We start from the raw sequence: 19,828 nt of genomic DNA on the forward strand, positions 1-19,828 counted from the left end.
TCTTTACAGTATAAAATTGTATCAACTTTCAAACTTATGTATAGTTTACATTGTATACTGAATAGCCATGCTTAAGCAAGCAAAACAAAGTGCCCCAGCTCATGATAATGATGAGGACAACCTAGTCCCTGAGATAAGTACTTTACTTCTTGGAAACTTAAAAACTGTCCATGAAGGATAAAAGATACCCCTGGACAACTAAGATAATGCCAGCATCCTAGCCCTAGCCCTTCTAACATATATTTGAAACCTTCTCACTGTCTGTCTCCATAGATAAGTAACTATAGCAAGACCAACTCCAGGGCCATCTGATCAATAAAGAAGCTGGTGGATGATGAATCATATAAATATAGTTGCTTTGTGAAGTTTTACTATGGTGAGTAAATGGTAGTGTGTGTTTGTTAAGCAGCAATTCGTAAAATCCTGTTGCACCTGAACGCTTGCATTGCTTTGAATGGAATACCTCGTATGCATGAATAAAATAATTAGTCTAGTAATTCTATGCTTTGCATCCCAGATTCTCTCCTTAGATGGCATGGGCCACTGCAAATTTTAGTTAAACTACAGCAGGTTGCCTGGGACTGCATCCAGTGGGTTTGCAATATCTTCAAGGACAGAGACTCTACAGCTTCTCTGGGCAGCCAGCCACTTCCAGAGTGTGACCACCTTGACACTATAAAAGATTTTTCTTATATTATAAACATTGATAAGATCCCCCTGAGGCACCTCTTCTTCAGGTTGAACAGTCTCAGCTTTCTCAGCTCACCATTGTATGGCAGATGATCGCTGTTGTGGGTCTTCTCTGGATTTGATCTGGTGTGTCCATGTCTTGTATTGGGGAGCCCAGCCCCGGACCCAGCACTCCAGATGTGTTTCACCAGTGCTGAGTAGAAGGGAAGGGTCACCTCCCTCACCCTGCTGGCAATGCTTCTCCTAATGCTGCCCAGGACACTGTTGGTCTTGGTCTTCCTGCAGTCATAATAAGACTGTGGAATATAGTCTGTTGCCCCGTAAGAAGGGGTTAATATTTCAAAGCCATAACAAAGTGTAAGATGGAGCATTCCCATATGAGCAGTGGTGACAGCCCATATTCTTCAGTATTCTTATGAATTGCCTTTAAGCTATGCAGTAAGAAAAGATCAAGTACTACACACCACCTTGTGACTTGGTACAAGTGCCTGGAGATGGTCTGACTGCTGTTGCTTTTCCTACACTTCAAACTTCCAGAGTTTTATGTTCCCCACCTTTGATCTCAAGTCCACAGCCTCACTTGATCAAAGCCATTCTTGACCCTTATCAGTGGGTAAATGAAATGGCAAAAGCCTCCACCAAAAGGACTGGGGGAAAAACATGGCAAGACTTTTTTAAAATCTCCTCCCACCCCATTTCAAGCTTTGAACATACTGCTTTTGCATTATACCCAACTCATATTTGAACAGCCCAATGTATACATCATCTAGTTCACTGGATAAACCTTCCACAGGCTTGGTAAAATTTGGAAAAGATTTTACATTAATAAATAAAAACTTATCAATCTCTTTTGAATGTTGTAGTTCCAGGGAGAAAAGAGCAAGAATACAATATGAAAAGGCTGCCTTTTTCATCCATTAAAATTACATCACATTTCAGAATTTGTTTTTTCCCCATTGTTTATTGTTTTTATACCTCCACCGAAAGTATTTCTCCATGAAAAGTAGCTCAATGCACTGTGCAGATTTGGGAAGAACAGTAAAGAATGAGCACAGTTTGAATAGGAGTTTAAACCACCAACAGATGTTTGGCTAACAGCTAGTAATACACGAGATGCAGTGAAAGAAAAATAGATGAGAACAATATAATATCAGCAGAAGACAACTCGCCTGTGTTTGCTTTCTGTCCCTTGCAATAACATAATTCTATTTGCAGAGCTGGTTCTGCTGCCATGGCTAGTAGAATTATTTAACCCAGACAATGAATATTTCTTCTTTCTAAAATAAAATAAATTTCCCTACCAGTTGAGTTTTTCTCTGTAAATTTTGGTTGTAAGTGAAGAGTGAGAATGTGGAAGTGGAGAGTGAGAATGCGGCAACCATGACCTGCATACAGAACCCCCGGGGAACAATTTACTTTCAACAGGCAGATTTTTGTTTCTTATCTACCAACCTAATGCTATGTGACCTTTCCAGTGAAAATGCATAGCCATAAATGGACCCACAGAACTATTAGGCATTATGTGATGCATAAACAAAATTATTTTATTAAAATTACAGGTATTTTTACAGGTATTTTTACAGGTATTTTGCAGAAGTTTGATAGACTGTTAGGGTGGACTTTTGTCTTGGATTGCTGAGGTCATCTCACATTATTGACAAATGGCTTAATCCAAAACAGCTTGCTGATCCATTATCAAGACACATACACAGATTCTGAAACAAAATGTTTGGGGAAACTTAAAATGCACTTAGGCATGGGCCTAAATGAGCTTAAAAGCATGCAGAACAGAACTGATATTGAACCAATTCTTTTTATTTTCATCAGAAAAACTTAGAAAAATGTATACTACTGTCAGTTTTAAATACAAAGGCTCTAGAGATGCAGAAACAGTAATTTTTTTTTTAATCCATTTGCACTTGCTGCCCTGTGGCCCTGCAGTGACATTATACGTCTGAGATGGTCTGGATGGAATGGTCTCAAGAAATCCGTATGCTCATTTCAGAGCACTCCATCAAGAAAAGAAAAAGAAGCGGAAAATCAGACTTCGCACATCCCAAAGGGCTGTCTCAATGTGAAACACACAGATGAAGTCAGCTTTAAATGAACGATGGGGGAATTTGTGGGGAACCCCCTGAGTTCCTAAGTAAGTCCTTCGGGACAACTTCAGTACTTTAGAATTTTGCCCAAATGTTTATACTTACAGCCTCTGCCTGATGCCTTCATGTCAGAGGGTTATTTCTTAGGGAGCAAATCTGGTGACTACATTCTTTTAGATTACATCAGTACTTCTTGCATATTTGGGCTGCATCAGCTGCCTCTGTGAAATGCCAAATCCTATTTTCCTCACACGCAACGGTGAAGATGTCCTTTTCCCTTTTTTTCAGGATCACAAGATCAGAATATTCACCGAAAACTGTGTTATTTTTCCTTGTGTTTTAAAGATGGAGACAGGAAGAATGTTTACTAAATGCTTATTAGGGAGGTACTTTAAATGAGTGGAAATAACTTTTCATAAACAAGAGTGCTTTAAATAATCCCATTCAGCCTGTCTTAAAGGATGGAGACACTGTATGCTTTCTCATTACTCACACTAATGATTTCCCACACAATTAGCTGTTACTGAAGTATCCTTTTTTTTTTTTCTGCAGATTAATTCAGTTCATAATTCCCCTTTTCCCTGGCTGCAGCCAACTGACACCATCTAATAGCTGACTCTGAGGAAATAATAGTGAATTTTTCTGCAGGATTCAGATGCCTGCTAACAGAAGATTCTGGAAGAGTATTCCTCTATTTGTGAAGGTACTTGTAGCACACTGTTTAAACAGAGTAAGATCGGTTTCATTTGCACTGGTGAATTACAATTTTAATATACAAATAGCCTGAACATTCTGCAGCTTTAAGAAATGACTTGAATATTACTTGCTCTCCTAGTCAATGAGAAACATGCTCTTCAGCAGAAAATAGAAAAACAGTTAAAATGCAAAGGAAACAGAATTTAATGAGAACACATTATTTTGAATAATATACATATGTACATTTTTAAATTCTAACTGCCTGACAGATCAGCTTCTATGCTTGTAAATTAAAATACAGTGTCACATTAAAAGAGTTAAAAGACTTTATTTTAAACCTCAAATGTATTTTGCAATCTGTCATATTGCATTTATTACTTTTCATGGCAGTATTCTTGTAAAAGTCAACACCAATGAAAAACTCTCATATGCGATTTTTGCCATTTTTTAATAAAACAAGTGAGGGTGGCATCTTGGGCCTGATTTCTTCTTGTGCCTCTACTGATTATTTTACTAAAATATATGTTTTATACTGCATTTTTAAAGCTGTCTCTTTGTCTTTTCTGTTCACCAATAAGGAAAAGAAATTAATGAAAAATACGTGTATTTTTCAGTGAATTATTACTTTAAAAAAGAAAAAATTAAGAAATGGGCAGTTTGGAGCACCCCAAGGAAAGGGACTGTCAGTCTGAAGAAAAATTGCTATTTCAAGCAAAGGTGGCATAAGCCTTTGCCATTCTTGGAGTTGTTGGCATTTCCTTTCAGTATGTTATAAAGAAAAAGAAGTACTTGCAGATGCTTTGATTTCCTGTTCCCATGTCTTCATATACATCTAGGAAAGAACATATATATAGATATATATAACAGTTGTCCACAATGCTGCCTTTCTTTTCTTTAAAAAAACCACTGTTGTAAACATGTAAACAAACCAGCAGTTCTAATTACAGAAGTAAAACAGTTCTTCAGCCTGCTCTTGGGGCACATTTGCAACCCATTGACTGAATTTTCAGTATGCATAATATGTCTAATATTTAAAAGACAAGACAGATTTGAGCCATAGATAATATAATTGCTAATATGGCACCCTGCATTGCTGCTCTTTCAGTACAGATATTTCAAGCTGCTCATGCATTACCAACAATAATGTATTGGAGCACTTGCTAAAGGGTGGTGGTAATGGTGGGCTGAGTCAGTGCAGTCCACAGTACAAACCCTGTGCTGAAATGCCTGGCAAGACTTTGCATCCTCACTGCTCTTCAGCAGCTGGCAGAGCAGAAATCTGTGAAATGATTAATTCTTGATCTGAGAGAAACACTGTGGATCAGAGGAGAGGGAGATGATGTAAAATTATTTTCATTTGGAGTGAAAATGAAAACCAAGTTACAAAGAGTTTCTGTTATGAGAACAGTTGAGGGCTGTCAGTGTTTATCTGTAAAAGCTGGCTAAATCTCTAGCTCATTAGCATTTACAGCCACTTTCATATTTCTTTCATATGTGGAAGAGCCTATTGTCCTGTTTGTCACACAATTTATATTTTGTTGAAAAAAATGTGCAAAAAATGTCATAAAACCCCCAAACCAACATGGCTTAAAAGAGTCTTAATGAAATACTTGAGTATGTGACAGTCCTGTAACTCCCACTGACTGTGGAGAGATGGAGCAGAACAGTTTCCTCAAAATCTGACTTTGAGTTTTCCATTTGATTCTTTTGAGGAGCAGAGGAGGTGAATCTGCAAAAGCTTGTTGTGAACAGCAACTAATGTGAACACATGAATATAAAACTTTGCACAGCCAGCTATCATCTCACCTCATGTTTCAACTGCAATTAGGTTATGAGTCCAGCAGTCCAAACCCAAGAGAGTTGAAGAGTTTAATTATTTTTTAGCAGTATTTTTACCTTTTAAGAGCTGATGTGCATTTAAAATTTTGTAACTGTTTATAGAGTGTCAAAGGCATAAGTGCATGTGTGGATAAAAGGATAAAAATGCTGATAAAAGCACAAAGAAAAGTGGAAGGGAAAAGCTATTCCCAGGTGTTAGGCATTGGCTAGTCTGTGAATGTGCTTGTACTCTCATTTGGATTTCTAAGAGCAAGAGAGAGAACACCAGCTAATGCTGGTGAAGTTACACTCAAGAGAGGATTTGAAGGATTTTCAGACTGCAAATCTGAGAATGAAACATTGCTTTTGACTTTTCTTTGCACATTTATTTTAATAAATTTATAAAATTACAGCAGTTCCAGTTGGAAGCACTGGGAATAAGAGCAAACTGATCAGTTTACTAATAAACCTGTTTGGCTCCCATATCTGTTCTTTTTGTTTTGTACAAAGAGAGATTCCTGCCATAAGCAGAGCGCAAGCAAGTTTTGTACCGTTTTTCTCATGAATATTGCTGATTATTGTACAGATGGCTGCATACCAAGTCTGTGGGATTCATCCATAAGCAATCATTACTTTGCACTACAGGAGTTTGCAATTACTTTCCCAGCTTTATTTCCTGTTCTGTAGTGTTTTGTTTTTCCCTTATACTGAATGCTGAAGCATCCTGCTGTAAGCACCAGTGTTCACTGTTGTCCTTATTTATTTATCACTCAGTGTTCCTTCTCAGCAGGTCAGGAATTGGAAAATTCATGAACATGGTCTTTCTAATCTGAGTATTTTACCCAGTATCATGCTTAGCAGATTTTGTGTTATTAGTGAAAATTCTGTTCCTATGTTTCTTTTTTAAAATATGAAATATGAAAAGAGCAGCAAAACAGGTTTATGCAAATTAGTTCTTTACAACTACAGAATATGCTTTGCGAAGTTTGAGTTGAAATCTGAACTGTCACAAAGTTGAAGTTACCTTTTTGTTGCATTTATTCCTTTTTTCAGAGGGGTCATGCATCAGTGAGAGAATTGAGAAGGAAGACATGTAGGAGGGAAGAATAAAAAAAATATGTACTTTATGAATGCTATTTTTACATCTGGCTTTAAAAATCATCTTAGGGTTCAAAGTGAAAAATGCCAAGCAGAACAAAAGCATAATTAGTAATTCATTGTTGCTTTCTCACAACTTGTTTTTACAACCATGGCTGTATGTTTGCATACGTAATTTGGACACACAGTTGAAGATAAAACTGGCACAAAATTTTTTGTGCTGTAAGTACAGCATGCTAATGCAGTCACATAAACACTGTGATTATTAAGCCAACTGATTAGTATATGGGTAAGAGTGTGTATTTTTCTTTTCAACCGAAAAAGAAATAGAACACATCATAAAAACATGGACAATGTGATATAATAGGCTTGTTACCAAATAAAGTCTTGTGTCCTGTTCTTAATTTGTAAGAAAGACTTTCAATATTCACAAAAGATTTATGGCAGCTATACTGCAATTACAGAAACTTTACAGTGTATCCACTCTTCTTATGCAAAGAAGCGCTACACAGTAGGTGACTTGAACAAAACCAGGTCTACCAGACGCTAACCACATAAGAACAACATGCTGTGGCCTTCCTGGTATTTAACTCAGCAAAAGTGTTTCTGTGGAGTTCCCAGACAAGGTACTGCAGAACAAAATTCTTTTGCTCTAAAGACACTGCTTACTCAAGCAACTAAGCATTGTTCATTAATATTTCAGTGGCTATTTTAATAACCATTGGTAAGTGATCAGCTGACCAGTTTCAACATGGCAAAAAAGCCCACCCTAACTCTACTTGACACATGGCTGGCAGGTCTGGAAGCTGTGCTGTCAATTAAATTGCTTTGATTGAATATTTAACCTGCTCAGTAGGAAGTGCTGATGTCCCAGTGCTGTGAAGCTATAGTTACTACCTTAAATTATGCAGGAATTTTCATCTGAAATAGTGTTTGAAGATCTTACCTTTTTTTTCACACTTACACAAAACTGACATGATGAAACAACAGACTGGTGTCTTCAGGAAAAGTGAGGAATTGGATAGGAAATGGTGGAGGAACTGGTGTAGCTTTTACCTGTTTTCCTTCCTTACCCCTCTCAATGGAATCAAATAACAGCTACCAAAATTTAAATTGTTCCAGATGCTGAAGTTTTTGCCTTTGAGCTACCACATGAGTGAACACAGCCTTTAACTTACTGTTGGTGGTCTTGTTGCGGCTGATCAGGAACATGCTGAATAACTTCATAAACCGTATTAAGCATATCCTGGCCTGGGACAAAGTCAGAGCCAGGAACAGACTGACTTGAAACCTAAAAGTAGCAAAGTGTATTCCTACTTTAAGTAAAAATAGGAAAAGATTTAACAGAAATTAGACTGATAATGTAACTTGTCTTTTTTTTAACTTTTCATCAATGTTTTGTGTGGCTTGAACAGGTCATGTCTATTAGTTTACATTTCATTTTGGGTAAGTATTCATCACATTTATAATAAGGCAAGTAATAGTTTTAAATTCAGTTAGCACCCTAGAAGATTTAGGATCCAACTTCTGCATTTAATATAGCAAGTACTTTATATTAACATACCGCAAGTCAAGAAAGAAACATTCAATAAAGAGAGAGAGCAGAAGAACAGACAGTAAAAAAGGAGAAAATATTCAGGGCATGGGTTCAGCATAAAACTCCCACTAGCATGTCAAAGACAGAGAAGTGCAAAGAATTTCCATAAATGAAGTAATAATGAAATTGTTCAATATCTTAAGTATATTAATCTGATCATATGTCAACACAACAGACATACCTAGACTTCCCATCCATAAGAAATTCCCAGTCTTTTTGCCTATACCCTACCTCCAGCTCTTCATTATCTCCACTTTCTTATTTTCCCCTTTCTCTACTAACCAAAATCATAGAATCATAGAATCATAAAATCAGCCGAGTTGGAAGGGACCTCCGAGATCATCAAGTCCAACCCTTGATCCAACACCACTGTGGTTACTAGACCATGGCACTAAGTGCCACATCCAGTCTCATCTTAAAAATCTCCAGGGACAGTGAATCCACCACTTCCCTGGGCAGCCCATTCCAATGCCTGATTACCCTCTCTGTAAAGAATTTCTTCCTAATATCCAACCTAAACCTCCCCTGGCGCAGCTTAAGACCATGCCCTCTTGTCTTACTGATAGATGCCTGGGAGAAGAGACCAACCCCCACCTGGCTACAACATCCTTTCAGGGAGTTGTAGAGAGTGATGAGGTCTCCCTTGAGCATCCTCTTCTCCAGGCTAAACAACCCCAGCTCCCTCAGCTTCTCTTCATAGGATTTGTGCTCGAGTCCCTTCACCAGCCTCGTTGCTCTTCTCTGGACCTGCTCCAGCACCTCAGTATCCTTCCTCAACTGAGGGGCCCAGAACTGGACACAGTACTTGAGGTGTGGCCTCACCACTGTCAAGTACAGGGGAAGAATCACTTCCCTGGTCCTGCTGGCCACACTGTTCCTGATACAGGCCAGGATGCCACTGGCCTTCTTGGCCACCTGGGCACACTGCTGGCTCATGTTCAGCTTCCTGTCCATCCAAACTCCCAGGTCCCTTTCTGCCTGGCTGCTCTCCAGCCACTCTGGCCCCAGCCTGTAGTACAGGATCCGGCACTTGGCCTTGTTGAACCCCATCCCGTTGGAATCAGCCCAACTCTCCAATCTGTCCAGGTCCCTCTTCAGAGCCCTCCTGCCTTCCAGCTGATCAACACTTCCCCCCAACTCAGTGTCATCTGCAAATTTGCTCCTGGTGGACTCAATCTCTTCATCTAAATCATCGATAAAGATATTGAAATAAAACTGGGTCCAACACTGATCCCTGGGGGACACCACCAGTGACCGGTTGCCAACTGGATGCAGCACCGTTCCCCACCACTCTCTGGGCCCAGCCCTCCAGTCAGTTCCTACCCCAGCACAGAGTGCCCCTATCCAAGCCCTGGGTTGCCAGCTTTTTCAGGAATATGCTGTGGGAGATGGTGTCAAAGGCTTTGCTGAAGGCCATGTAGACAACTTCCACAGCCTTCCCCTCACCCATCAGGTGGGTCACCTGATCATAAAAGGAGATCAGGTTGGTCAGACAGGACCTGCCCTTCCTAAACCTGTGCTGGCTGGGTCTGATTCCTTGTCCATCCTGTAGGTGTTGTGTGATTGCACTGAGAATGATCTGCTCCATAACCTTGCCAGGCACTGAGGTCAGGCTGACAGTGGATCAAATCAGTGAATGAGTGGATCAAATGCCGACTTTATCTGCAATACTACAAATCTGAGTAACTGAACATAAACCAGAGGAGTTTCTCCTTGAAATTTTACTGAAAATTATTATAGATTTCTTTGCTTGTACATCCATTCTGTTGTCCTTGTCACTAGTCTCTCCCTTCTGACCTACCAAGGCCCCGATTCTTGCAGAATTGTGATATGATCAGCCTAAGGGATATAGAATCATAGAAAGTTTGGGTTGGAAGGGACCTTAAAGATCATCTACCTGCAACCCCTCTCCTGCCATGGGCAGGGACATCTTTCACTAGACCAGGTTGCTCAAAGTCCAACCTGACTTTGAACACTTCCAGTTATGGGACATTCACAACTGAGGCAACCTGTTCCAATGCCTCACCACCCTCACAGTACATAATTTATTCCTAATACACAATCTAAATATACCCTCTTCAGTATAATATCACAGTGTACTGAAGGCTGTAATCATTTAGGGTCTGATCTCTAAATTAATAAGCCTCTCATTGTCACAAACTGTCACAGATACAGTTCAGCTTCTCTGTTTTCTAAGAGCCTTTTATCTCTGCTGCTGTAAAAGTCTGTCCTCTCCACTAACATTTACGATAGCACTCTAGCCCTATAAATGTATATTTCAATCATCCAACTCCATCAGAGAATTTATTAGTCTATGACTGTTTTTTTTCTAATACATCATGTATTGTGAGTACTAATCATAATAACAAAATAGTTATGTGACAATGTGACGCTGTAACCATGCTTTAAGAGCTCTCCCTTACCCGAACATATTGATACTCTCAAAAGGCACAACATTCTATTGCCAGAAATTTTCTCTAGCTTGGGAAAGTCGCTCTTCTGCTTCCTCCCAATTTCACTCTGTTGTCCCTAAATTTTGTGGCCCTGTTTCTGATTTTTTCTTGGTCCTTTTACACAACATTCAGAATCATCTCCAGCTACTATACAGTAATCTGAGCAAAGACACAATGCAAAGAAGCAGCAAATGCAGTAGGATTTTTTTCTGCTAGCAAAATTCCTTTGCTTGTCCTGCTCTACAATACATGAAGCTAAACAAATACTTTTTTTGTGAAATACAGCTGAGATTTGGCTTAGATATTTTTTTACAATGAAAATTTTAAATACCTCCCTGAGACTTTTCTGCATTGACAGAGTTGCATTTTGCATGAGCAACAATATTAGGGTCAAGGGACAAAATGGCATCACAATAGTTACTTGTGTGACACAAGTGGTTCAGTGTTACCCAACACTACTAATATTCTTTTAATATAGGGTAGTTGAATGGAGATTCCTGTCTTTAGAGCTTGGTTATTCCTTACTGCACCATGCTGACACAAAGTACTGAACTAGTAATGCAGTAAAGAAAGAGTAAATACTGGGTAAACAATAGCCATGAATACAGTGTCATACAGACATCTGTAAAAAGCAACAAGAAGTAAACCTACAGAAGGATTCTAGTACAGATATTTAGCACACCTTAAGAAATAGATGAGGAACCATCTGCTTATGATATAAAATCACATACCCTAGAACCACTGGCAAGATCAGGAAAAGCGACAAACTCATATATCCCAAAATCATCTGAAGCACTTTCATGTCCTAAAGTTAGAACAGACAAACATGAAAAAAAAGGATCAAGATGTAATATGAACCTGGAAAATAATGGCTGGCAAAGTATTTTGGCCTAATTTTTAAAACATCTGAATACTGTTTATGTGATCTGATTTAAACTACTTCCCTGCCAAGCTCTTAAACTGGTGTAGAGTGAGGCAGGGCAGCTGCACAGCTGGTGTGCACAGTGCTTGGTGACCTCCAACATCTTGGACCAAGTGAGGGGCATCTTCCTAACCTTAGTTTTGGTAGAGCCATTGGTACTGTCTTTGTTGGAAGGCTAAAGTGGCAAATTTACTTTCATTTCCCATAGAAAAGAGGCCCAATCCATAAACTCTGCACATCTACACTGTAGTGAGGCAGTACCACCTGAATCTTTTACAATGCTGACAATAATAAAAGGAAACATGATACTAATAGGTGCCAAATTATTATTTGGGATGTCAGGTACAGCTTGTATTTAGGTGTAGTTAACAGCTGGTAGTTAGGCGTAGTTTGTCTCTTTCTCTACCCCTCCCACTGTCCAGGACATTGGAGACTCTCAGCTGTCTCTTGGGCATCACTCCACAGCAAAGACTGCAGCACCAACAACAATGCTGAGATCCTGTCCTCTGATATCACTTGTTTGGGTGAAGGGCTCTCTGTGCTCAAGTGAAATTCTTACCTTCCTAAGATTTGTATAGTTCCCTATTCTCATGCATGTAGCAGTTTACAGTCTGCTCTGACACTCTGGTAGAAAGGGATGGGAATAAAAGTGCTACCCTTCCAAAGGATGGCTGGTCTCCATATCCTGCCCAGGATCATGTGGGAAGGATTGTGGAGGGAAAAGAGAAAGTGAAAAAAACCACTCTGGGTCCTGATGACAGAGAGAAAGGTAGTACAGAATACGGCAGAAGGTTAAATATATACACTGTAATATCATGTTATTATCTCATGATTTTGTAACAATTGGTGCCATGAACATCTGTAATCGTGATCCTCCCATGGTGTATCCCCTCTTACTGCTATCCCAGAATGACAATAATTTATGTCATATGGTGAGAGCAGTGGGATACAGATGACTCTAACCTCAAAATACTGGGATTAACAGCTAGAATTCAAGCCAACAGGGTACATACTGCTGTGAACTCCAGGCATGAGCTAAATCTATGCTGACTTGTCATTTTGGTCCTAAGCTAACATAGAGGTGTGCAACTCAAGTTAAAAACACACTTCCCTTCCTTGTCTTCTTTCTTTTTTATGTGGAGATTTTTTTTTTCAGGAAAGGATTTTGACCTTATGCTCATATTTCTTTTATTAGCATTACCTGAAAATGCCTGTGCCTTTCTGTAATCAGCCTCTGGCCTAGAAAACATAAACATGTTTCTCAGTTTGACGTCACAAGCCAGGGAAAGAAAATTAATATGATAAAATACAATTCTCTTGATAGAAAGGACTTCAAGACCTAAGAATGATTTATTTTTGTACCTGCTTTGCAGCTTCTGTTGTATCACTGAAAAGAAGAAGAAAAAAAATTATTCCTTTTGCTCTGACGATTCAAAAGAACAACTGGACTGTGCCTAACATTTACATACCTTTATGTGGCTGATATCTTTTCCATAGGAATAAAAAAGTCATAGCTAGGATCAAAAATAATGAAATTCCTGTTATTACTGCAAGTGAAGATAAAGATTTTCCCTTCTGGGCCAGCTTTTCCAACCCTGTGACAAAGAAGATGAATACTGTATTTAGTTTCTTGTTCTCTACAATGTGCTACAATGACACTGAAAAATACATATTTTGAAATTACTTTGAAGCTAGTAAAGCTGCATAGAGATACAAAACAGGTACAAAATTTGGGTTCTTGTGAATTGGTAATATTTACTTATCCCCACAAATCTTCAACTAAGAAAGCAATGATATGCATATCAAAAACAAGTCCAGAAGAAGGTTGGTACCTAGAGCTAAATGAAGGTTAGTTAATATAATCCACAAATCACAGCATCACAAAAAGTAGGATTGTATTCTAACTGTAGGCATAGAGACACTGAACTACCAAGAAACTGGATGACAAGTGAGCAGGTTGTGTTAGATGGGAGGGAAATCCTCTAAGTGGTAGGAGCTGTAGAGTAGGAGGGGATAAAAGAACCATTATACTTTTTATCAAGATTTTCAGATCACTGACGGTCTGGTTGTTTATCAAACCCCATCACAACCCAATAAATTATGTTTGTTTGAATTCATGTCTAAATATATCTAAAATATTTCTTTCCCTTGCTCAGATCTTTTGCTGGGATATGCATTAGCAGCAGTTTGCCAGCAGGATTTACTCATACAACACAAATACAAATTGCCTAAAATTACATATTCAAAAGCACATGGAAAACATTTGCAGTGAATTTTGGAAAGACAGGAACGTGATAGGAAGTGCCAGACATAGTTGCTTGTGCACCCTTAATTTCCGCCTTTGCTCGGAACTGTGCAGAATTCTCATAATTGATGGCCATGTCACAATCTGTATATGTAAATTAATGGTGCATGTTTGTCAGTGCCAGCTTTATAAGTACAAATCAAATGTGTATTATTTAGCTGGATGTATTTCCTGTACTTGATGAACTCCTGTGCAGAGAGCTAGAGTTGCTTACATCTACTTACATCTCTACTGTACACTGGCATTGTGCTGGCTGCATGTGCAGTGGTTATCATGAAGATTAAATATGAGGACTTAGAACTAGATGTGTCCTGAAGATAAGAGAAAATAAATCACTCCAATTTCACCAAATTTTTTCATAGTCCTTCAATGTACTGCTTTCCTTAGGGAAAAAAAAGGCCAAAGGCTGGAAAATCAGATGAGTTCTTAAAATTGTTCTTTAAAATTAATAATTTCAAATTTCGATTCAATAATCATACCAGTGCAGAAAACAAAGACATGCTCCCTATGCATTTAACACACTCAAGTTGACTCAACTTGAGAACTGAGCAATGACTTGTGTACATAATGAGATACCTCCTCTTATTTTGAAATCTGGCTAAAACTGGGTAAAAGCTTAGTGCAATTGTTGATATAATTGTAACTTATTGATACAATTATTTAACAGTGCTTGATGCTTTTTTTTGATGCTTGATCATTTTTAGTATTAATTAGGCAGCTGTTTATAGCACCATATAGGTGAGTTTCTATCCTTTAGTTGGGAAGTTGTTTAAGGATTTCTGAAACATCAGACTTCTTGTTGCTGCTGAAAATGGGGTTTCCGGTATTTTGAAAGGCACAGTCCAGGCTCCATATCTAGGATTATGGGGATAGGGAAAAGGAATATGGAGCAATTTCACAGTCTTTGCTTGGTATGTTTATTCAGTTACAACCAGAATTTAGCCTGAGCAGCATCTCTGAGATTTAGCCTTGAGCGTGAATTCATACCTCTCGGAATCAGTCAGTGCTGCATTGCAAAGTGTGGGCTTGACATCTGGATTTAGTGCTATTTGGATAAATACTCATCAAAAAGAATATGGTTACAGAGGGGGAAAATGGCCTTTTTACATTTTTAAATACACAGGATAAAATGTTTTAATAATACATATTTAAGTATTTGTAATTAGGAAATTTACTATTTCAAGTGCAACTTAACATGAAGCTGTGGAGTTTTCCCTTCTTTTGGCCCTTTGAAAGGAAATCTCAGCTACACTTCTTAACACATATTGATGAATATCACATATATATCATAGCTTACACAAACTTCCTGGAGAAATGTCATGTTTATTTCTATTGACACAGCTCTTATTGCATTTGCTTTCACCACTAACCACAAAGTTTAGTTTTCAAGTGCAGTATTTTCATTGTAAAATCTCAACGCATCTTCCTTCCAGCATACTGAAAGCCATGGATTTGTGATGAATCAATAAATCATCCTGAATGATGGACATCTGCTCTCCTTGTTTATCTGACTAACAAATGGCTGAGCTCTTTGTTCTGCACAAGAGAAATTGCTTTGTTAAATTTTCTAAAGGCAATCTATTCTATCTTGTTGAACATTAATAACATACACTCCTTTATCTGAAAATACTTGTATCCATCTGTACTAATAAGAGATATCACACTTCCTCAATATCTTGTTCTTCCCTATATGCTTCTGGAGATTTTCTGAAAAACTGCTTTGTTGCTCTTTAACACAATCTGATAGAGGAGCTGAGGTTATAGTGTAGGAGAACAGAACCTAGCAGTCAATCCAGAGATTCACAAAAATGACAGTGAAATAATTTTTATGAACATCATAATAAAACCCCACAAAACTTCAGTCTTAGTGGGCCTTGTTTGAAGTTGTGTCACACAGCGAGTAAACCCTGTATCGCAAACCCTGAATGGCCAAAAGCCCCTTTATTGCATTGTTAGCCAGATCTCAATTCTGATACATACTCTAGGAATTATCCCTTTCTATGTGGCTGACACTCCAATCAGATATTACACTTACAGCAATGACATTAATTTCTTACCTACAGAAGTAACCACGACTGTGAAGTGAGTTTCATCTCGTTTTCCAGTCATGTTGTTGAAAGCACGGCACATGTAATCTATTGTCTTCTGGGCCACTTTATCAGATACAACTTCCAGATGGGGTCCATATTTGATTACATGAGTGGTATTGTCATCCCTTCGAATCCACGAATAAGTATTTGGCGGATTTGAATCTGCTGAACAGTCAAACAGTATAACTTCTCCCATGTCAACTGTAAACACTGCCCCTATATTCAGACCTTTATCTGACTTAACTCTAAGACCATAAGGTCCATCTGCATTGAAAAAAAGAAAAGGAAAACACAGTGAGAAAATGAAAATCAAAGTATATAATTAAACTTTAAACAGGAGCATATCTCTAAACTCAAAATTTTTTAGTTAGACTAGCCTTACCTAGAATCCATTCTAAAGGCTAATCTAGCTTTCAGTTCAATAACTGGATCTGTACTAGGTTTAGCTCAAACTACATCCACTCGATATTGGTTTATTTGCTGTTTAAGGAAAAGGCACAGGTCTATGCATTGATCAGTATGATAAAAAAAATGAAAACTGAAATCAGTTGGAAAAGCTATGAAGTAAAGGAGTATATCTTCTTCAGGGGGATATTTGATTTCTACTTCAATGCCAAATTTACTGGCATAAGTAATTTCTCTGTAAATGCAAAAGTGAATAAATTAGCCTTGGAGTATATAAACATTAATTGTAATATTTAGCAGTATAATAATTATTTAGGGAGCCATTCTACAGGTATAATATAAAGTGGAGTGGGTCTTAGATAACTTTAGAAAAAGTTTTCCATAAATGACTGCTAGAATAAACTTTAACCTCCCCCCACTTTAGTAGGCTTATACTATTCCAACAATTAAGATTTTTTTTCAAGAGTAAGTCCTTGTGCTGAAAGAAGACTGTGTTTCTGAATATAATTAGAAAAGACATATATTGTCCAATAGTCATGTGTTCATTACTCAAAAAATTGAGCAGCTAGGTATTTCTAGGATAATCTTCATAGGAAAATGAGAAGGGAAACAATATATTTAAATATTATAGGAATATTTCCCATGTTATTTTTATTAGATCATTTCAGATCATGGGGCTTTTATATCTTTATATGTTAAAATGATTTTCAAGTTTTGAAAGTATAGAAATTAATGTAGAGAATATAATACTCAAAATGTGCCTTATTAAATAATTTTTTTCAGTTAAAAAAAACCAACTAATAATTTTATTGTTGCTAATTCCCTAAGGACTTATGTGAATGATCAAAAATGCACAGACTTAATATTGACAGAGCCAAAAGAAGAAAACACCAAGAATATCTTTTTGGTAGGATCCCTGAAGTTCAGTAAAGCTGCTGACAAGTGCCTCACACAGAATGGCATAGCAAAAAATGGGGACAGTACTGTGTCCATTGTAGACAATGCAATCAAGTAATATTTACACCTTCCTATGGTTGTCTGAAGAATTAAGATAACGTAGCTGGGTTTGAATGTGAAATTCCCTGCTGCATGAAGCTGCACACTGGTACATTTCAGACTCTACTTCTCACCAGGAAATGCAGGCCGATGTTAGAGCTTCCTCTAACGTACACTTCTATTTACCATCTGTCTTTTTTTATGACTCATTTATTCTTTAAGAACACACAGGCCACCTGCAGCACAAAACGTGCCATTTTTTGGTATGCCTTTGTTTTTTCTGTTTGTGAAGACTTAGACAAGAGAATGTCTACCATACGTGACTTCAGTTTAGTCCACTTTTAACCAAATGTCCACATTTCACAACATATACTTGTCAAACTTTTTATTTTCTGTAATTATTTCCTAGTGGCAAGCTTTTTGCAGCCTCATTTTAAGGAATGGCCAACATCATGCAAAATATTTACTTGGGAAATAAAATACAGACTCACTTTAGCATGAATTAGTGCTGCTCCCACCTAGATTGCAGGGGCCACTTTGAAGAATAAAGGCATTTTTTTAAACTCTAGATGCTGGGCTGCTTCTTCTCTGCAATTCCTGAGTCACTTGCTTTATTGTCTCCAAGGGCCACTGTAATGAACCCTGTAATGAACATTTCTCTGAAGCACAGACCTATCCCAGAACAACAGCCTCTTTCAGGGGCTCGCCTCTTACAGGTGTTTACTTCCCCCCTTTTTCAGATGGGAAAGGATAAGGGACGTACTGATCTTTTTCATAAATGAAAGTAAAGACTTTCACACACTATTTATAGGCAGGAACATACTTTTTTACTTTTCAGAGCAATTTGTTGCTTCTTCCTATCCAATCTTCCTTTCTTAGAAGAATTAGCTTTTATTTTCACTGATAATATAACCTTTGATATGTGTAAACAGAGACTAATGGTAAGAATAGCTGACTGGTGGGTGATTTGCCACATTTGCAAAAGAATCAGAACTGAGTTCTGATACTGTTTTATCAGTATCGTAACAGTGCAGCATAGAAAGGTAACACTGACAACATGACTACACTTTTTTATGAAAGCTGCAAATTGAAAGAAACCATTGTAAAAACATTGATGCTGGGGAAGTATGTTTGAAAAAAATAGAGAGAGGTTTCCTTAAGAAACAGTCAAATCTTGAAAAGTGGCATTCCTTGCTGAAGTCAACACAAGGATTGGGTAACCCTTCTGCTTCACCTGGCTCAGTTTTTTGCCTCACCGAGATCCCTAAACACGAGGTAGCTGACAGCTGACACAGCTTCAAGGATGATCCTGAAAAGCAGGTAATTAACCATTTCTGCTCTAATAGTAAATATATTCCAGCTTTGGGAAGTCCTAAGGAAGAAAATCCCACTTAGCTTGTTAAGTTCAACTCCGTGAATACAGTACAACAGTTTCTGCTGCAGCCTCTAGGACAACAGCTTTTTCCAGTCTTGAAATAATTAGTTTCTGGGTCAGATGACTACAGTAGCCATGTTCAGGGGTGCATTATCATCATAGCTAATGGAGAAGCAGAATAATACTACTAAGAAATGAAGAAAAAACCTAATTTGATACTTAGTAAAAAACCACAGTGACAGCCTTCATGGGTCCGTCAGCTCTATGTCTCCTTTCCAGTATTGTTTTCAACATGCCTTTTGTCTCAGTAAAAACAGTTAACTAAATGACTTGTAAAATAATAAATCATCCTTTCTGAGTAACAATTTACTGCTCTATGGGAATATTTCCAATTGCTCCTATCACCATGAGACTGTTACAGTTTCCAAGCAGATGGCAGGTATTTACCGTGAGTGACCTTTTCTTTATCACCTCCAGTAACTCCCCCGCAGCAATGACATATGGCACAGAGAGAGATCCCAGGGCCTGTTCTGGATTGTTATTGACAACTGGGAGCTGGGAGACAAACTACCTCTGCAGGCAGAGGTTGAACCAAATTAAGTGACTTCATATAGCTCAGGAAATAAGACCTCAATCCCCATCACTGACTCGGATACAGACAGCAGCAAATGTATTGCAGTCTTTCAGCATTGCATTGTTTTAACATATTTTTTCAAATCTTACATTACGCACAAAACAAACCCTCAGTTCTGATGAATTACAAAGGACATTCTGAAAATGCAAATACTTATAATGCTATTTACACATATGGAGAAAAACTGAATCTCAAAGTTTTTGATATATACTCATCTTTTGAGCTGCATATCCCAACCACTCAAACAGCAAAATGTTCCAGAAACGTGGACATTGAAGTAACTTTGACATTTTAAAATTCTGATAAACAATAGGTCAAAAATAGGTTTCCAGTTAAGAGCTTGGGAAGATTTTTCAAATTTGCTGTGATGTAGTTGAGTGAGGAAGAAGGAAGGAAGCAGTACTAGGGCTGAGACTGAAGGTCAGTGCAAGTGTCCCAGACACCCATCAGTGTGATCAGTGCTCTGGAGCTGGTCCTGTGTGCAACAGGTCAGAAATGCAAATGCCGTGCAGGCTGTGCCACAAACAAAAAGAGCAGTCTGAACACTAGCAAGAGTGGCAGATATTTTTCTAGCTTGACCTGATTTTATTGCATTGAAAGAAGGCTGTTGGGCTGGATACAGCGACCCCAAGTTTTGTGTAAGTATTCTT

The 19,828-nt window shown here is 38.1% G+C and overlaps 1 protein-coding gene across 3 annotated transcripts in view; it reads right to left on the reverse strand.

Moving 5' to 3' along the window:
* Positions 1-2,266: 2,266 nt before the first annotated feature.
* Positions 2,267-19,828, reverse strand: part of HEPACAM2 (HEPACAM family member 2) — a 27,142-nt gene continuing 9,580 nt past the window's right edge. The window contains exons 4-11 of one of the 3 annotated variants that reach the window (XM_017817636.1): positions 15,736-16,032; positions 12,843-12,968; positions 12,736-12,760; positions 12,575-12,612; positions 11,183-11,256; positions 7,580-7,692; positions 6,328-6,346; positions 2,267-4,317 (exon numbers count right to left, since the gene is read on the reverse strand). In XM_017817636.1, the coding sequence (XP_017673125.1) occupies positions 4,255-4,317; positions 6,328-6,346; positions 7,580-7,692; positions 11,183-11,256; positions 12,575-12,612; positions 12,736-12,760; positions 12,843-12,968; positions 15,736-16,032 (755 nt within the window). In that variant the 3' untranslated portion in view covers positions 2,267-4,254. Of the gene's footprint in view, positions 4,318-6,327; positions 6,395-7,579; positions 7,693-11,182; positions 11,257-12,574; positions 12,613-12,735; positions 12,761-12,842; positions 12,969-15,735; positions 16,033-19,828 lie in introns of all 3 variants that reach the window. The other 2 variants (XM_017817635.1, XM_017817637.1) reach the window with 2 other exon arrangements.

Source organism: Lepidothrix coronata, unplaced genomic scaffold (assembly GCF_001604755.1).
Source record: "Lepidothrix coronata isolate B3197 unplaced genomic scaffold, Lepidothrix_coronata-1.0 Scaffold62, whole genome shotgun sequence".
NCBI lineage: Eukaryota > Metazoa > Chordata > Aves > Passeriformes > Pipridae > Lepidothrix > Lepidothrix coronata.